The 15,814-nt window shown below is 49.7% G+C and overlaps 1 protein-coding gene across 1 annotated transcript; it reads right to left on the bottom strand.

The window, feature by feature from the left end:
• Positions 1-5,087: 5,087 nt before the first annotated feature.
• Positions 5,088-7,336, bottom strand: LOC109772170 (uncharacterized). Its single transcript, XM_020330860.4, has 2 exons — positions 6,496-7,336; positions 5,088-5,496 (listed from the first exon to the last, which is right to left on the bottom strand). Exons 1-2 carry the CDS (start codon positions 7,065-7,067, stop codon positions 5,340-5,342), a joined length of 729 nt encoding a protein of 242 aa, XP_020186449.1. The 5' UTR covers positions 7,068-7,336; the 3' UTR covers positions 5,088-5,339.
• Between the last annotated feature and the right edge of the window lie 8,478 nt (positions 7,337-15,814).

The following is a 15,814-nucleotide window of genomic DNA, read 5'->3' as shown; positions in this document are numbered from 1 at the left end:
CCGACCTATTCACCTTAAAAAAATTCTTTATTCACCTCATGCTAGAACAAATCTCCTTTCCGTTCATCATATTGCTTTGGACAATCATGTTTTTCTTGAGTTTCATCCCTTTTTCTTCTTGATTAAGGACCAAGCAACGAGGAGAATTCTCTACAGAGGTAGATGCGTTGGTGGGCTATATCCGTTGATTCCCCGTGTTAGGAGTTCCAATAAACAAGGTCTTGGTGTCACCACATTATCTTCGGCAAGGTGGCATGATCGTCTAGGGCATCCTTCTTTTACTATTGTTCATCGTGTTCTTAGGAAAAATAAGCTCCCTTTTGTTGGTGAGCCTAGCAATGAAACAGTTTTTGATTCGTGTCAGAAAGGAAAAAGTCATCAGCTTCCTTACCCTGTGTCAACTAGTGTTTCTTCCAAACCATTAGAACTCATATTTTCTGATGTATGGGGGCAAGCACCTCTTTCTGTTGGTAGACACAAGTATTATGTAAGCTTTATCGATGATTATAGCAAGTATACTTGGATCTATCTTATCAAGAATAAATCTGATGTGTTTCAAGTCTTCCAAAATTTCCAAGCACTAGTTGAACGAAAATTCAATAGTAAGATTATCTCAATTCAGTCAGACTGGGGTGGTGAGTATGAAAAATTGAACCCTTTCTTCCAAAGATTAGGGATTTCTCACCATGTTTCTTGCCCTCATGCGCATCAACAGAATGGCTCGGCAGAACGTAAGCACAGACATATCGTTGAGATTGGTTTGTCCCTACTTGCGAATGCATCTATGCCTCTCAAGTTCTGGGATGAAGCTTTTCTCACTACCACTCATCTTATAAACATTCTGCCCAGTCGAGTTATCAATTTTGAAACACCCACCGAACGTCTCCTACACACTACACCAAGCTATGCTTCTCTCCGTGTTTTTGGGTGTGCGTGTTGGCCCAATTTACGGCCATATAATTCAAGAAAACTCTCTTTCTGGTCCAAACAGTGTGTGTTCATCGGGTATAGCCCCCAACACAAAGGTGTCAAGTGCCTTGATGTTTCCACCGGTCGGGTATATATCTCCCGTGATGTCGTTTTCGATGAGACAATTTTTCCTTTCAGAGATCTCCATCCCAACGCCGGCGCTCTCTTACAAAAGGAAATTCTCCTTCTTCCTGCTCATCTTTCCGGCTTAGATCAAGGGGGAAATAATACTACTGATCACATGAATAATTCTCAAACTAATCCTGTTGATGATGCAGAAAGTACAGGAATTTTTGGTGCAGAAAATGGTGCTCAAAACAGTGCATATCAGCCCATATTTCATGTTCCAGAAGAGGACGAATGCACGCGACACGAGGACGATTCGCCTGTGCATGCCTTGGGATCCGTAGGCGAGCGATCCCATGCAGATACGCCGCCGCCAACGCGGCATGATTCCGCCTCGGCCTCGAGACGCACAGGCGGCAACGGCCCACGCGGAGCTGAAGCGTGCCACTCTCCACCCACCACGCGTGCTGCGGGCCCACGGCTGTCCCCCACTCACGCGCCTGTGGTGGGTCCCTCCGCGCATGCAGACGAAGCCGCGCCAGATGGCGACGCGGTTGCTGGTTCGTCAGGTGGCGCTGTGGTGGCTGCCTCGCCTGTCCAGTCCGGTCGGGGATCTCCATCGGGTCCTGATGTGCCTGACGACGGATCTCCCTCGGGATCGCCACCACGCAGGCCTGCACGGTCGGGTGTGGGATCTTCTGCACCCGGACCAGGGGGCGCTACACGCACCAGCACGCGACTTCAAACAGGAAAAATTCAGCCTGTCAATTACAAAAATATTTTGAAATTTGGTTTAACCTGTACAACAGGAGAGCCACGTTCGGTTGATGAAGCCTTAACAGACCCCAAATGGAAGAAGGCCATGGAAGAAGAATATATGGCCTTGAGGAAAAAGAGACATGGCACTTGGTTCCACGTGGTCAAGGTAAGAATTTGATAGAATGTAAGTGGGTTTATAAAATTAAAAGGAAAGCAGATGGCACGGTTGATAGATATAAGGCCAGACTAGTGGCAAAAGGCTTTAAACAGAGATATGGAATAGATTACGAGGACACCTTTAGTCCGGTTGTTAAAGCTGCTACTATCAGATTGGTTTTATCTGTTGCTGTGTCTAGGGGATGGAGCCTACGACAATTGGACGTGCAGAACGCGTTTTTGCATGGTGTTCTGGAAGAGGAGGTTTACATGAAACAACCACCTGGGTTTGAAAACAAGAATGCACCTTTTCATGTGTGTAAACTTGATAAGGCCCTTTATGGTCTGAAACAGGCCCCGAGAGCATGGTATCATCGCTTGAGTATGAAGTTGCAAGCTATTGGCTTTGTTCCTTCCAAGTATGATATTTCATTGTTTATTTTCAACAAGTCCAAAATAACAATGTAGATGCTCATATATGTTGACGATATCATCATTGCAAGCTCATCTGATGAAGCAGTGACAGCACTCCTAAAGGACCTGGGCTCTGAGTTTGCCTTGAAGGACTTGGGAGATCTAAACTTCTTTCTCGGCATTGAAGTCAAGAGGAACAAAGATGGTATTGTCTTGTCTCAGGAAAAATATGCTAATGATCTCTTGAAAAGGGTTGGAATTCAGGATTGCAAGCCTTCGCCAACTCCATTATCTAGTTCAGAGAAACTTTCCTTGTATGAAGGTGAGATCCTAAGTCAGGAAGATAGTACTCGGTACAGAAGTATGATTGGTGCACTTCAATACCTAACTCTTACTAGACCAGATTTATCCTTTGCTGTAAACAAGGTATGTCAGTTTTTGCATGCACCTACCACCTCGCACTGGACTGCAGCTAAACATATTTTGAGATATGTGAAGTATACAGTAAATGTTGGATTAATATTCAGTAAGTCTCAATCCACACTTGTCAGTGCGTTTACTGATGCTGACTGGGCTGGCAGTGTTGATGACAGACGGTCCACAGGTGGTTTTGCAGTCTTTCTTGGTCCAAATTTGATATCATGGTGTGCAAAGAAACAGGCTACTATCTCCAGGTCTAGTACAGAAGCTGAGTATAAGGCACTGGCTAATGCTACTACAGAAATTATCTGGCTTCAATCCTTGCTGAAGGAACTTGGAGCGGTTCAAATGCAAGCTCCTTGTTAATGATGTGATAACCTTGGTGCCACTTATCTTTCTGCTAATCCGGTGTTTCATGCCAGAACAAAACATATTGAGATAGATTTTCACTTTGTCAGAGAACGTGTTGCCAACAAGGAGTTGGACGTTCGGTTTATTCATTCTGGAGATCAGATTGCAGATGGCTTCACCAAGGCGTTGCCTACAAGGAGCTTTGAGAAATTTAGACGTAATCTCAACTTGATCAAGTTGTGATTAAGGGTGTGTGTTGAAATATCTCATGTAGGCCTATGGGCCGGCGCATATGATTCTGGTATAGAGTTAGTTAGTTAGAGATATACTAGTATCTAGTTTAAACCTTCTCATCTCTATCTATTCTCTCTTGTACTCCAAGTTATGTATGCGCTCATGGGATAAGCCCCATCGTTATCAATAAATACCCACGGCCCTCTCTCGAGAGGGTAGAACGCTTCCACCATAATTTCTACAATGTTGTGCTTCTGGATCACTTGCAAAACAAACTGGAAGATGATTTGTGGCTCTCTGGTGCCACACGCCCCTAGATGATATAGCATTAAAAACATATCAGGATGTTTTTAAATATGAAATTTTCGGATATGAAACAAGGGCGCCCTTTGTGCACCCGTGTTCAGTTTCGCGGAGAATGGGTGCCCGTGGTAATGTTAGTAAAAAAAGACCAAAAAATCGTATGTATAGAAAAAAATGGATGTATCGTGAGTCACAACTGAAACTGCGGTGTTCAGTTCCAGCGCCGCGGATACCACGGGCACCCATTTTCCACGAAAATGAACACATGTGTGCAACGGGGACCCATGTTTGATCCAAAATTTTGAATTTTTATGGAACTTTTTCTGATATTCTTTCAATGCTACTTTCATATAGGGGTGCGTGACACCTGGGTGCTCAATGCATTTCCCTCATTTTCTCCTTATCTAGCAGATGAAGCAAATCTTATACCTCTGTTTCGAAAAAAGAAAAATATGCCTGGCAAAAGTGATAACGGGGACAACACACGGCTGATAAAGCAGCGCAGCCCTAGATATTTTTTTCATGGTAATACGTGTCTCATTCATATGATAAAGATCAAAGTACAAGTCACGTAAGGATCGACATGACAAAACCGAAAAGACAGCAGAACATCTGTGAGTTTGACACCAACGTCCATCACCTGCCTCCGGCACCACCACGACAGCCACCGAAGAATAGAATGACGTATCACCTCCTCACCCGAGCTCGACGCGGCTCCATCACTGATATGCAGCTTTGCGGACCTTGAAGGTGCCCCCCTCCCCCCCCCCCCCCAAAAAGTGAAGCCATTGCCGTTAAACGAATCAGACCGGGACAACACTCCGGACACGCTATCAAACTCCAGATCTGACAACCCACCATGACTATAACGCCGAAGGAGGAAATCACACCTGCCATCAATCAACCACGAACCTAACACAAATTCCGTCTGCTAGATGTCGTCGATGCAGACCACAATCTGCATCCGCTCCTGGACTACCTCCCAAGCTCCGCGCCGACGCTGGAGCAGACGCCGTCGCAACGACGGAGCCCAAGGACACATGTCCACCATGAGGATGCCGCCGCTGCCACACCATCCTTACTTGAACAGACTGGATTCCAAATCCATCCCAACGATAGGACCAATCGTCTCATCGAAGTAGGATCTGAAGAAATCTTATTCAGCGCCGCCATCGCCGAAGCCAAGATGATGAAAAACCTAAAAGAACTAAGCTATTTTGGTCTAAAATTATCTACACGTGTGGAACCGGCGATCCCCCTCACCGCCGACGACCGAGGTCGTCGACGAAGGGGAGCCACCAGAGAACGCAGCGGAGCACGAGTCCCTGGCGGCGGAAAGCTAGATCGCTTTTCCTGGGAAAGCTAGATCGCTTTTCCTGGGAAAGCTAGCACCTTTGTTCTATACACGCAATTAGTTCTCGAGATATACGGAGTCCATGGTAGTACTCCTATAACGCACTCATACAAACTAAAAACATCCAGACAGTATTGCGTGTGAAGTAAGTAGTATGTACAGAACCGCAGAAACGCGCGTGCACATCCAGTAGTTTTTTTTTTGTGTGCATCGAGTGCACATCCAGTAGTTGGTACCGTAGATCTGTCTTCTTTTTCTCCCAGCCAGACCTGTCTTCTTTTCTCATACTGTATAGATACCTAAGAAAAGGTCTTCAGACTTTGTCCGCGGGAGCAGGGTGGTCCGCCGCCGTCAGCATGGCCGACAACTCGCCGGACGTTGCGGCGGGGTCTTGCCGCCGCCGGCTCGACTTGCGCCACCGCCGGTCCCACGGCAGCGGCCAGCACCTGACCGTGTCGCCGTCTCTCTCCCTGCACCACCACGCACAATATTAGACTATACATATCAGTCTGCTTAGCATCGCACTGACTGTTATTAAGAAAGCAAGCCATGATGAAAGTGCAGATTTTCTCCACGCAAAAGTAGATTTACGCTGGATTCGCATATTAGATTTTCTTCCTTAGCACGATCAGATATTCTTCTAATTTTTTTTTGACGGTTAAAGATATTCTTCTAATTAAGTGCTACTCTCTTCGATCCATAGTAAGTTTTAGTTAAGGGAGTACGTAGTAATTAGAGTAGTAATCAGATTGCACTGCTCAGCACGACACCTGCAGCTGCAAGCGAACTGCACCCAGCAGCAGGCAGGTCACGCTCATGTGGTTGGCTGGCTGTGTCACGATCAGCTAGCTCCTATGGCGCACAGATGTATGGGTATGATGGATCAAGCTAATTAGCTAGCTAGTTGCAAACGCCTCACAGCTGCAACTAATAGGATATAATTTTCAGTCGGTGAGCGGACAAATCAGCAGCACTGCCTGACCGCCTCGACTATGCACCATGACTGACGTGCCCAGCATCTATCTATCTACCCATACATTCGCCTCGGAATTGTCGTGCGTGCCGACGTGCCGTGCCGGCCCTGATTTGGCCGGCCAGTCAACACTGAAACAGAGAGATTGATGTATGCTTCATTGTTTGTTTGTTCCTAATTCCTATGCATGACTAGGTAGAGTATACACCACCGCGTCGATCGAGTGGTAATGATTATCCACAATTACTAGACAAACGAGAGCACGACGAGGGATTTTGTATAGGCCAACTTATTTATCGAGAATTCGAGGTTGATATGGAGGGGTTTTGTGTCCGTCCGTGTTTGGATGAATTTGTTCACCCTGCCGTACTCTGGTAATTAAAAGTGGTGATTGATCCGCAGTTAACCGCACCGGTCGATCGATCGAGAATCCATGGCATCGAAATGGAATGTTCAGGGAGCGTATGGTCTACACTGGTCAATGGATTAGTAGTACCTCTTGTTGCAGTCTTCGGGGACGATGGCGCTGGCGGCCCGGCCGGAGTTGGAGAAGGAGGGGGTGCGGGCGGGGCGCGGCGCGGTGAAGCTGCGGGTGAAGGAGCGCGGCATGTAGAAGTTGAGCAGGACGCCGTCGCTGCTGCTGCGGAGGCCGCTCCCGCTCCCGCCGTCCCCGCGCCGCCTCGCGGAGGCGGAGCCCTTCCTCTCCGTCGTCCTCGCCGCCTGCTGCTGCTCGGCCTGCCCGCCGGACGCGGACCGCTCGGCCAGACCCAAGGGGCTGGGGCTGGGGCTCGGGCTCGCCTCCTTCCTCTCGGTCGGCAGCGGCGCCGCACAGCCGTTGTTGGCCCCGGCCGCGGCGGTCTTGTCGACGAGGTCGGTGAGGGAGAGCTCGTACTCGGCCTCGGGGAGGTCGCGCAGCATGCCGAGCATCTCCTCCCGCCTCCGCGCGATCTCCCGCGCCCTGGCCGACGCGCCCGCCCCAGCGTCCGGCACCACGGGGCTCATCCCCGGCACCCACAGCCTCGCCGCGCCCGGGAGCGGCGCCGCCCGCTCCGAGCCCGCCTGCAGCATGGCGCCGGCGCGAGCGCGAGAGGCCGACGCACTTGTGGGTGGGCGCGCGCGTCGTCGACGTCGACTCGGCTACGTGATTGACGCGACGGTGCAAGGAGGAGGAGGGGGAGGTGGCTGTGGTGGTGGAGAGCGCGACGGCCGATTTGGTACTTGAGGAGGAGGCCGGGGAGGAGGGAAAGGCGGTGATGGCGAGCGTATGGAGACGACGACGCGCGTACGCGTATGGACCCGGGCCACAGGGGGGCCTCGTGATCTGCCGATGGTGACCGCGGCGGATACGCTGGGATCGATCTACTAGAAGGCGAAGGTGTCAGCTTTGCTACGAGCTCTGGCTCCGGCTCGGTGAGACTGAAAGCGAAAGCATCCGAGTGCCTTGGGTTGCAAGCATGGAAGTCTTTGCGCTCTAGAAGCAACGACGAGCAAAGTCCAAAAGCTAGCTAGCGCCCGGTCGGTCGGTCATGTGAGAAGAAGAAGCTCCAACGGGTGCGTCCATAGGTGCATCTGATGCGCGTCCTCTGGCCACATTGCACACAAGAAACCAGTGTCCACAGATGCACTGGTGATTACAGTGCTCCAATTTGTGCTGGCACTTTATTTGATGTGTATTATTGTAAAGGATTTCTCATCTGGGAAGTCATTGAAGGAGTGTTTTTCAGGTACACTCACAGTTACTAAATTTGTCTGAAGTACAAAGAACTTCAGTGCAACAACAAGAAGCACACGACAAACCCAGAAGGGAGTCATATTTTTCAGCTACAGATTGGGGGATGGCGTGCTCGAGCGGCGGACCGAGCGGCGACTCCAGCGGCGACGCGGATGTGAGATGGCGGGTCTCCTTCGCCGCCGATCTCGCGACGCGCACTCTCACGTTTCGCGACGGCGTGCTCCTGCTGCATCGAGACGCACTCTGCCTGGTCCTATCGGATTCTCAAGGTGTTGCGGTGGATGCGCGCTTCTTACGCGAGGCGGAGCATGTCGACATCGGCGACGTCGTGGCGTTCCCGTGTCACTTTGCGCGGGTGCGCGATTGGCTGCCGCCGGCGAATAATCCGGCGTGTTCCACGGCGGTTTCAGGCGAGGCGGTTCGGGAGGAAAAAACCAAGACAACGGAGCCGACCCGGTTCGGGACGGGCCCGAGATCCACCTACCGCCCGCCAATGGCGGATGAGAGACACGCGGGGGGAAATCCAGCCCTCCACTCCCACCCCCAGCCCCGCGTCGGAGGTATAAACAGCGCCCCCGCCCCGTGCTTGACCTAGAATCTGCTTTCTCCCACTTCTGGTCGGCGGAGAGAAACCCTAGATCGAAACCACTGGAGTCGTTTGGGTGGTGGAGAGGCAAAGTGGGGGGAGACACGCGGTCCTTCGCCGTTGTGGCTGCTTCGTCTCCCAAGGCGATGGAGGGAACGAGGCTACCACGGAGAGCGGCGCGAATCGGCCGGCACAGGACGAGCTGGGCGCGGGTCGGGCCGGATCCCTGGACGCGGCAACGGCCGTGGGGGGATCGAAGCAAGTTCTCGTGGAGGCGCGGCGAGGATGGAGGCCACACCAACTCCAACTCATCCAAGGGCGCGTTGGAGTCGGACGTGACTTCCAGGTGGGAGGAGGCGGCGGGGAGGCGCCGCGAGATCCAAGACAGAGGAGTCTGGGTGCAGAAGACGCCGGCCTCGTCGGGCTCGGGCGATGCCGGCGTAGATCAACACCCTCCCCCACCACAAAAGCGTCCCCACGGGAAAGCAAATCAGGTGCACCCTACCAAGAACTCAGATCTGTGTCCTATATGCAAATCACCTGAGGATCATCCTGCTCGTTGCCCTCAAGCTTTTTGCGAGCGTTGCAATAAGTTAGGGCACCTGGCGTCTGTTTGTGTCGAGTTCCTTCCTTGGGAGTGCATCGCCCCCATGTGTGCATTTCAATCCAAGGGACAGGGCTTCCACTATATCCATGACTCGTGCATGGCTAGTCAGGTGAAAGAGAGGGCCAATAGCATTGTTGTGACGATTGTTGAGGGGGAAACTTCCACTCGCCAGATGGAACTTGATTTGAGTGACTATCTTGCGACGGGCTGGAGATGCTCAACTCATGCTATAGGCCCTGGTGTGTTTGTAGTGAGATTCCCCAATCCTAGGGCTGTGGCTCAAATATGCTATGTGGGAAAAGTCACCCTTAAACAAGTGGTGTTGTGATTCATGCCACACAGTGGTCATCTGCTGTTGGGGTGAAGGGGGTGATGGAAGTAGCTTGGGTGAAAGTTAGTAATGTGCCTCTAGACAAGAGGAGTGAAAGGAACCTTGCATTTGTCACATCTTTGGTGGGTGTTCCCCTGGAAATTAACAGTGCCACGCTGCATCTCCCCAACTCTGTTAGGGTAAAAAATGGGCTGCAAAAACGTGGAGGAAATTCCTGTTGTTGCTGAAGCAGTCCCGGGGGGACATTTCTATGATTTTTACTATGAAGTGGAGCAGATCTTGGTTAAAGATCCTAACAGGGAGAAAGATACTGTTAGTATTGCTCAGAACCGTGGGAGAAATATGGAAAAAGAGGTGGTTAAACAGGGGACTCCTGGAGCTAGAGTGAACAATCCCTCCCCTGGACTTGGACTGGCTCCTTCCACTTCCAAGGGTGAGAGGGTTGACACTATTTGGGAGTCACAGGAAAGCTTTGAGTCAGATGAGTCCTTACACACTACTTTGCTTCTTGAGACTCTGGCTCAGGAACAAAGCTTTGAAGAAGAAAAAGTGAGTAACCTTACTAATGTTAGCCCTGACATCCATCAGAAAAGGGGGTGTGAGCAGAAAACCTATTCTGATGTTGTAAAATCATGTGCACAGGTGAATGGTCTGATGGAAACATACAAACAAGATGATCTCGAGGGGGGTAACGGGTACAGGGTGGAGCTACCTGAGGAAAATGCAGATGAAGAGGTGATCCCTACCCCTCCTCTGGTCACTGAAGAAAACTTGCGCTTCAGCTTGCGTAATGTGCAGAGTAAAATGGAAAGGATGGATGACAGAGCGGTGGCCGCTGTGAAGAAGAGAAACCTAGAAGGTATACAACAGAACTCAAACTCCTTTGATACTCTATCTAACCCTGATTTAATGCTTAGAGCTATTAAGATGGGAGTGAATATACCTGATTCTGATTTTGCTCGCATTGATGTGCTTAGAGAACTTGAAAAATGTCGTAATATGGAATCTCAGAATGAGAAGGAAAATCTAAATTCTGTGTTAGAAAAACCTTTGATGCTAACTAATGCAAAAGGTGACCAGACCTCTTTGAATTTGAGATGGGGTGATGAAAGTGAAATAGAAGAAGAGAGTTTTACTATGGTCAGGTCCAGGAAAAAATGAGAAAAAAGAATCAATGTGGTTATATCCAGGCCTGTTACCATGAGCCAGAAAGATAATGATGTTACAAAAGGAAAAAAGGGTAATCCTGTATTGCCTCCTAGCAGGATTACCAGGAGGGAAAAAAATAATATGATCAAATGAATGGCATATTCTGGAACTGTAGAGGAGCAGGGAAGAGGGGGATGACTACCTGCTTCTTAGATTTAATAAGAGACCATTCCCTTGGTTTTATAGGCCTTCAGGAAACTATGAAAAAGAAAATCTCCCCTAAGTTCTTAAGGAAAATTGACCCTCTGGATAGATATTCTTGGAACCATATCCACTACTGGAATTAGCTTATTTGCCGTCTGCCAGTTCTTTGCCGTCTGCCTTTGCCGTCCGCTTACAGAAAACGGACGGCAAAGAATTGGTCTTTGCCATCAGCCAGTTCTTTGTCGTCCGCTAGCGGACGACAAAGAATCTTTGCCGTCAGCTGGCAGACGACAAAGAGAGAGGTGTCCCCCACTAACAAGCTGATTAGAAAAAACTTAACGGCCCCTCTTTGCCGTCTGCTAGCAGACGACAAAGAGAAAAAAAGCGGACGACAAAGGTGGGGCGGACGACAAAGAACTAGCCTAACTAACGGTCGAGCCCCACCCCGCCCCTCCATCTCTCTGTTTCTCTCCCTCTCTCCTCCCCGACGACCAGAGCCACCCACCGCCGCCCCCGCCGCCCGCCGCCGCCGTCGCCACCCGCCGCCGCCGTCGCCACCCGCCGCCGCCCCCACCACCTGCCGCCGCCCCCGCCACCCGTCGCTTGCCCCGTCGCCCCACCACCCCGCCGCCCCGGCGCCCCACCACGTCGCCGCCCGACCGCCCCACCGCCCCGGTGCCACCGCGGCCCCATCGCCCCCGCCTCCCTGCCGGCTCGGCGCCGCCGCTCACCGCCCCTCCCCCCTGAGCTCCACCGCCCCGGCCGGAGCCCTGTGGCCCCCGTCGCCACCGCCACCCTAGCGCTGCATGGCCCCGGCCCCCGCCGGCTCCGGTGCGTTATTTTTCTGTTTTTTCTTTTTTTGCCGTTTAATTGTTAGTGTTAGATTTAGTGCTAGATATGTGTTAGTGTTAGATTTAGTGCATGGGAAAAAAGAAGAAGAAGCAAAGAAGAATATGTAGAAGGGGAAGAAGAAGAAGAAGAAGAAGAAGAGGAGGGGAGAAGAAGAAGAAGAAGAAAAAGAGGAGAAGATGAGAAGAAGAAGAGGAAAAAGGAAAATAAGGAAGAAATAAAAGAAGAAGAAGAAGAAGAAGAAGAAGAAGAAGAAGAAGAAGAAGAGAAGTAAAGAAGAAGAAGAAAGGTAAGAAGAAGAAGAAGAAGAAGAAGAAGAAGAAGAAGAAGAAGAAGAAGAAGAAGAGAAGGAAAGAAGAAGAAGGACAGAAGGAAACACCCCGACCCCCTGACCCCATGACCCCGACACCACACCCTGACACCCCAACCCCTTGACCCCGACCCCGACACCACACCCCGACCCCGACACGACACTTCGACGCCCCGACCCCGAAACAGCACCCCAACCCCGACACGGCACCCCGACACCGACACGACACCCCGACCCCCGACACCTCCCGAAAAGGTGCTCTTTGGCCTTCCAGAGGCCGACGGGGTCATATATTTGTGAATTATGAGTTAGGTCGTATATTTCTCGATTTTGTTATGCAAAACATCATACATATTTGTGTTGATCGGGTGGATTCAAATGTGCAGTTGTTTCGTCGCTGCGAGGGTGTGGTGTTTGACGACCTCCCCGTGCGTTCGACGAGCTCCGCCCCTGCGTTCGTTGGTGAGCACAAATGACATCTCCTCCTCCCCCTTCATTTTCTCTGTTCCAGTCTTCGCGCCGATGAAACTTGCTAGCTATAGGTGTCAATCATCAGTATGCGCAACCACTATGCGTCTCCCGTTCGAAAGGGTTACATATATAAATATGCATGCATTTGCATATTTATAACCGTTATTCTTTCGAATTGTTCAACGCTGTCCATGGACAGCCCGAGTATGTGTAGATTGGGTTCGTTTTCCCATATGCTTTGCTCCGGATCTGACGCATAAATTTCGTCAGTGCCTCCCCTGTTGTTCTCCGGGTACACATCCTCTCTGTTTATTGCAGAGACGTGTATCAGGAGAACAGCGGGGAGGTGCTGCCGAAATTTTGCGTCAGATCCGGAGCATAGCATGGGAAAATGAACCCAATCTACACATACTCGGGTGGGATTAGGACCTATCATTACCTATTAGAGTGTAGGTTGCATGGACGTAATAAAATTGACAAACTAGATCAACTGATGAATATATACATGGTGAATTATATATATATATATATATTTGCTGTGTGTCCAGTAGCTCTGAAAGTCAAGATGAGTGATCGTGCGTGGATGTACACCGGTCACACTGGTCAGAATAAATGGAGCACCGAATGGTTCACAAAAACCAAGGGGTTTGTGCAAGCCGCATTTGCAAATGGCCAGAGGAAAACCTGGTGCCCCTGTTTCCGGTGCGACAATTGGGAAAAGAGGACAGAGGCTGAAATGGGCAAACACCTGCAGAAGAGTGGTTTTACGCCCAATTATACGGTGTGGACATTTCATGGTGAGTCTGCCCAACGTGACCGAGCTGAGGTGGTTCGTCGTCGCACCGACGAGCATGGTACCGGGATGGAAAACATGGTGCAAGACTTGGATGATGCTCGGGATTCGGACGAGGAGATGGAGGAATATACAAAGGCCTTCAATGAAATGTTGGAGTCTTCAAAACGTCCGCTCCACGAGCACACTGAGCTTTGTCAGTTGGATGCCATCTCACAAGTAATGGCTCTGAAGGCTCAGTTCAACTTGGGCAGAGAATGCTACGACACAATGATGACAGTATTTGGATGCTTTCTACCCAAAGGCCATGTAATGCCTGCAAACCTGTACCAGTCGGACAAAATCCTCCGTGCACTGAAGATGCCCTATGAGAAGATACATGCCTGTGAGAAAGGATGTGCCTTATTTAGGCTTGAATATGCGGACTTGAACTATTGTCCCATTTGCAAGTCTTCCAGGTATATTGTGGTAGACAACGGTATGGGTAAGAAGACGCAGACCAAAGTCCCTGTTAGTGTTCTTCGGTATATGCCAATCGTACCAAGACTTCAACGTCTTTTCATGGTCGAAGAGACGGCCAGACAGATGACATGGCACAAAACGGGCAAAAGAACCGAACTAGATGCAGATGGGAATCTGATGATGGTACACACATCGGATGGTGTTGCGTGGAAGAAGTTTGATGAATTACATGATGACAAAGCGGCAGATCCGAGGCATCCTCGAGTCGGCGTCAGCATGGATGGGTTCAGTGTGTTTGGTCTGACGGCAACCCAATAAAGTTGTTGGCCCGTATTTGTCTTTCCACTCAATCTCCCTCTGGACAGATTATGCAAAGGAAGAACATTTTCTTGACGTTGATAATTCAAGGGCCCAACTATCCGGGAAAAAATATGAATGTGTACATGCAGCCGCTTAAGGACGAATTGCAAGAAGCCTGGGATAATGGGTTCAAGACATACGACGCCTATAGCAAACGGAACTTCATAATGCATGTCTAGTACATGTACTCGACGCATGACTTGCCGGCGTATGCGCTATTCGTTGGCTGGTGTGTGCATGGAAGGTTCCCGTGCCCCACATGCAAGGGAGCTCTTGAGTTTCGTTGGCTTCAGGCCGGCCGCAAGTTTTCTTGCTTCGACATGCATAGACAGTTCCTGGATCCTCGCCATAAGCTCAGGAAAGACAAGAAGAACTTCATCAGAGGTAGAGTTGTCAAAAACTCTGCACCACCTGCGTTGACAGGCCAACAAACCCTGGATCAGTTAAACGCTCTTGAGCCAGATCCAGAGCGTCCAGGGTACTTCAAGGGGTATAATTCTAAACACGCCTGGACTCACAAGACATGCTTATGGGATCTGCCTTACTTCAAAGACCTCCTTTGCCCACACAACATCGACGTGATGCACACTGAGAAGAATATCGCCGAGGCACTTTTTGGTACATTGTTCGGCATAGATGGGAAGTCAAAGGATAATAATAAGGCTAGAGTCGATCTGGAGGTGCTATGTGATAGGCCGTTACAAAACATGAAAGAACCGAAAGGAAAGCAAAATTGGACGAAGCCAAAGGCATGGTTCAATCTTGGAAGGCTAGCTATGAGGGAAATTATCTTGTGGGTGAAAATGCAGTTGATGTTCCCCGATGGGTATGTAGCGAATCTAAAGAGGGGAGCGAGTCTTGATAAATTGAAGATATTTGGTCTCAAGAGTCATGATTCACACATATGGATTGAGCGGGTAATGCTGGTGATGTTGCGTGGCTTCATCCCTGAGGATGAATGGCTAGTACTGGCAGAACTCAGCTATTTCTTCCGTGTTCTTTGTGCAAAAGAACTATCGCCTAGCGTGCTAGAAGAAATGGAAGAGTTGGCGCCGGAGTTGATCTGCAAGTTAGAGAAGATCTTTCCATCGGGCTTCTTTAATCCAATGCAGCATTTGATTTTGCATCTCCCGACCGAGGCAAGATTGGGGGGGGGGGGCGTGCAAAATCGTTGGTGCTACCCAACTGAGAGGATGCAGAAGACGCTTCGAGAAAAATGTAAAAATAAACGTAGAATTGAAGCATCGATGGCTGAGGCATTCATCACTGAGGAGGCGACAAACTTTGTGAAAGCACACTACGAAGCCAAAAATCGTCATTTGCATAATCCGAAGCCTCGGTACAATGTTGACGACCCTAAAAAGGGTGGATCCAACCTCAGCCTATTCAAAGGGAATCTCGCACCAGCCATTGGTTCGAAACCAGTATCTTTGGATAACGAAGAATGACGGACCATTTCGTTGTATATCTTCAACAACCTGACAGAAGTGCGACCGTACATCGAGTAAGTTCTCGGTACATTGTTTCGCAACTTCTATTTCCTTTGAACTACTCTTATTCCTGGATATTTCATACAGTCGATACGCCGCCATATTCTCGTCTGGAGCGGTGATCCAAAAGGATTACGTCGAAGAGTATGAGCTTCTCGCAAAGCAAGGAGGCGGCTATCCCAGTTTCATCTCTTGGTTCAAACAAACGGTAATTTCTATTAGACCATTTCATTTCATTCGCTAATTTGTGCCTAATGCAACAATCCTTTCATATTAAACTTGTAGGCTAATTCAGAGTCTATGGACGCTGAATTGAGACAAGTCGCTAATGGTTTTGACTATAAGGTCCGTTCATTTGACAAATACGACATCAATGGGTATCGCTTTCGTACCTATGGCAAAGAGCTATCTATGGCCGACCGAAAGTCTACAAATTGTTGTGTATCTGCTATCGGCGAAGGAGGTACCGAG

Source organism: Aegilops tauschii, chromosome 4 (assembly GCF_002575655.3).
Source record: "Aegilops tauschii subsp. strangulata cultivar AL8/78 chromosome 4, Aet v6.0, whole genome shotgun sequence".
NCBI classification, from domain to species: Eukaryota; Viridiplantae; Streptophyta; class Magnoliopsida; order Poales; family Poaceae; genus Aegilops; species Aegilops tauschii.
The sequence above is the reverse complement of the archived record's forward strand: the minus strand, read 5'-3'. Positions and strand labels throughout refer to the sequence as shown.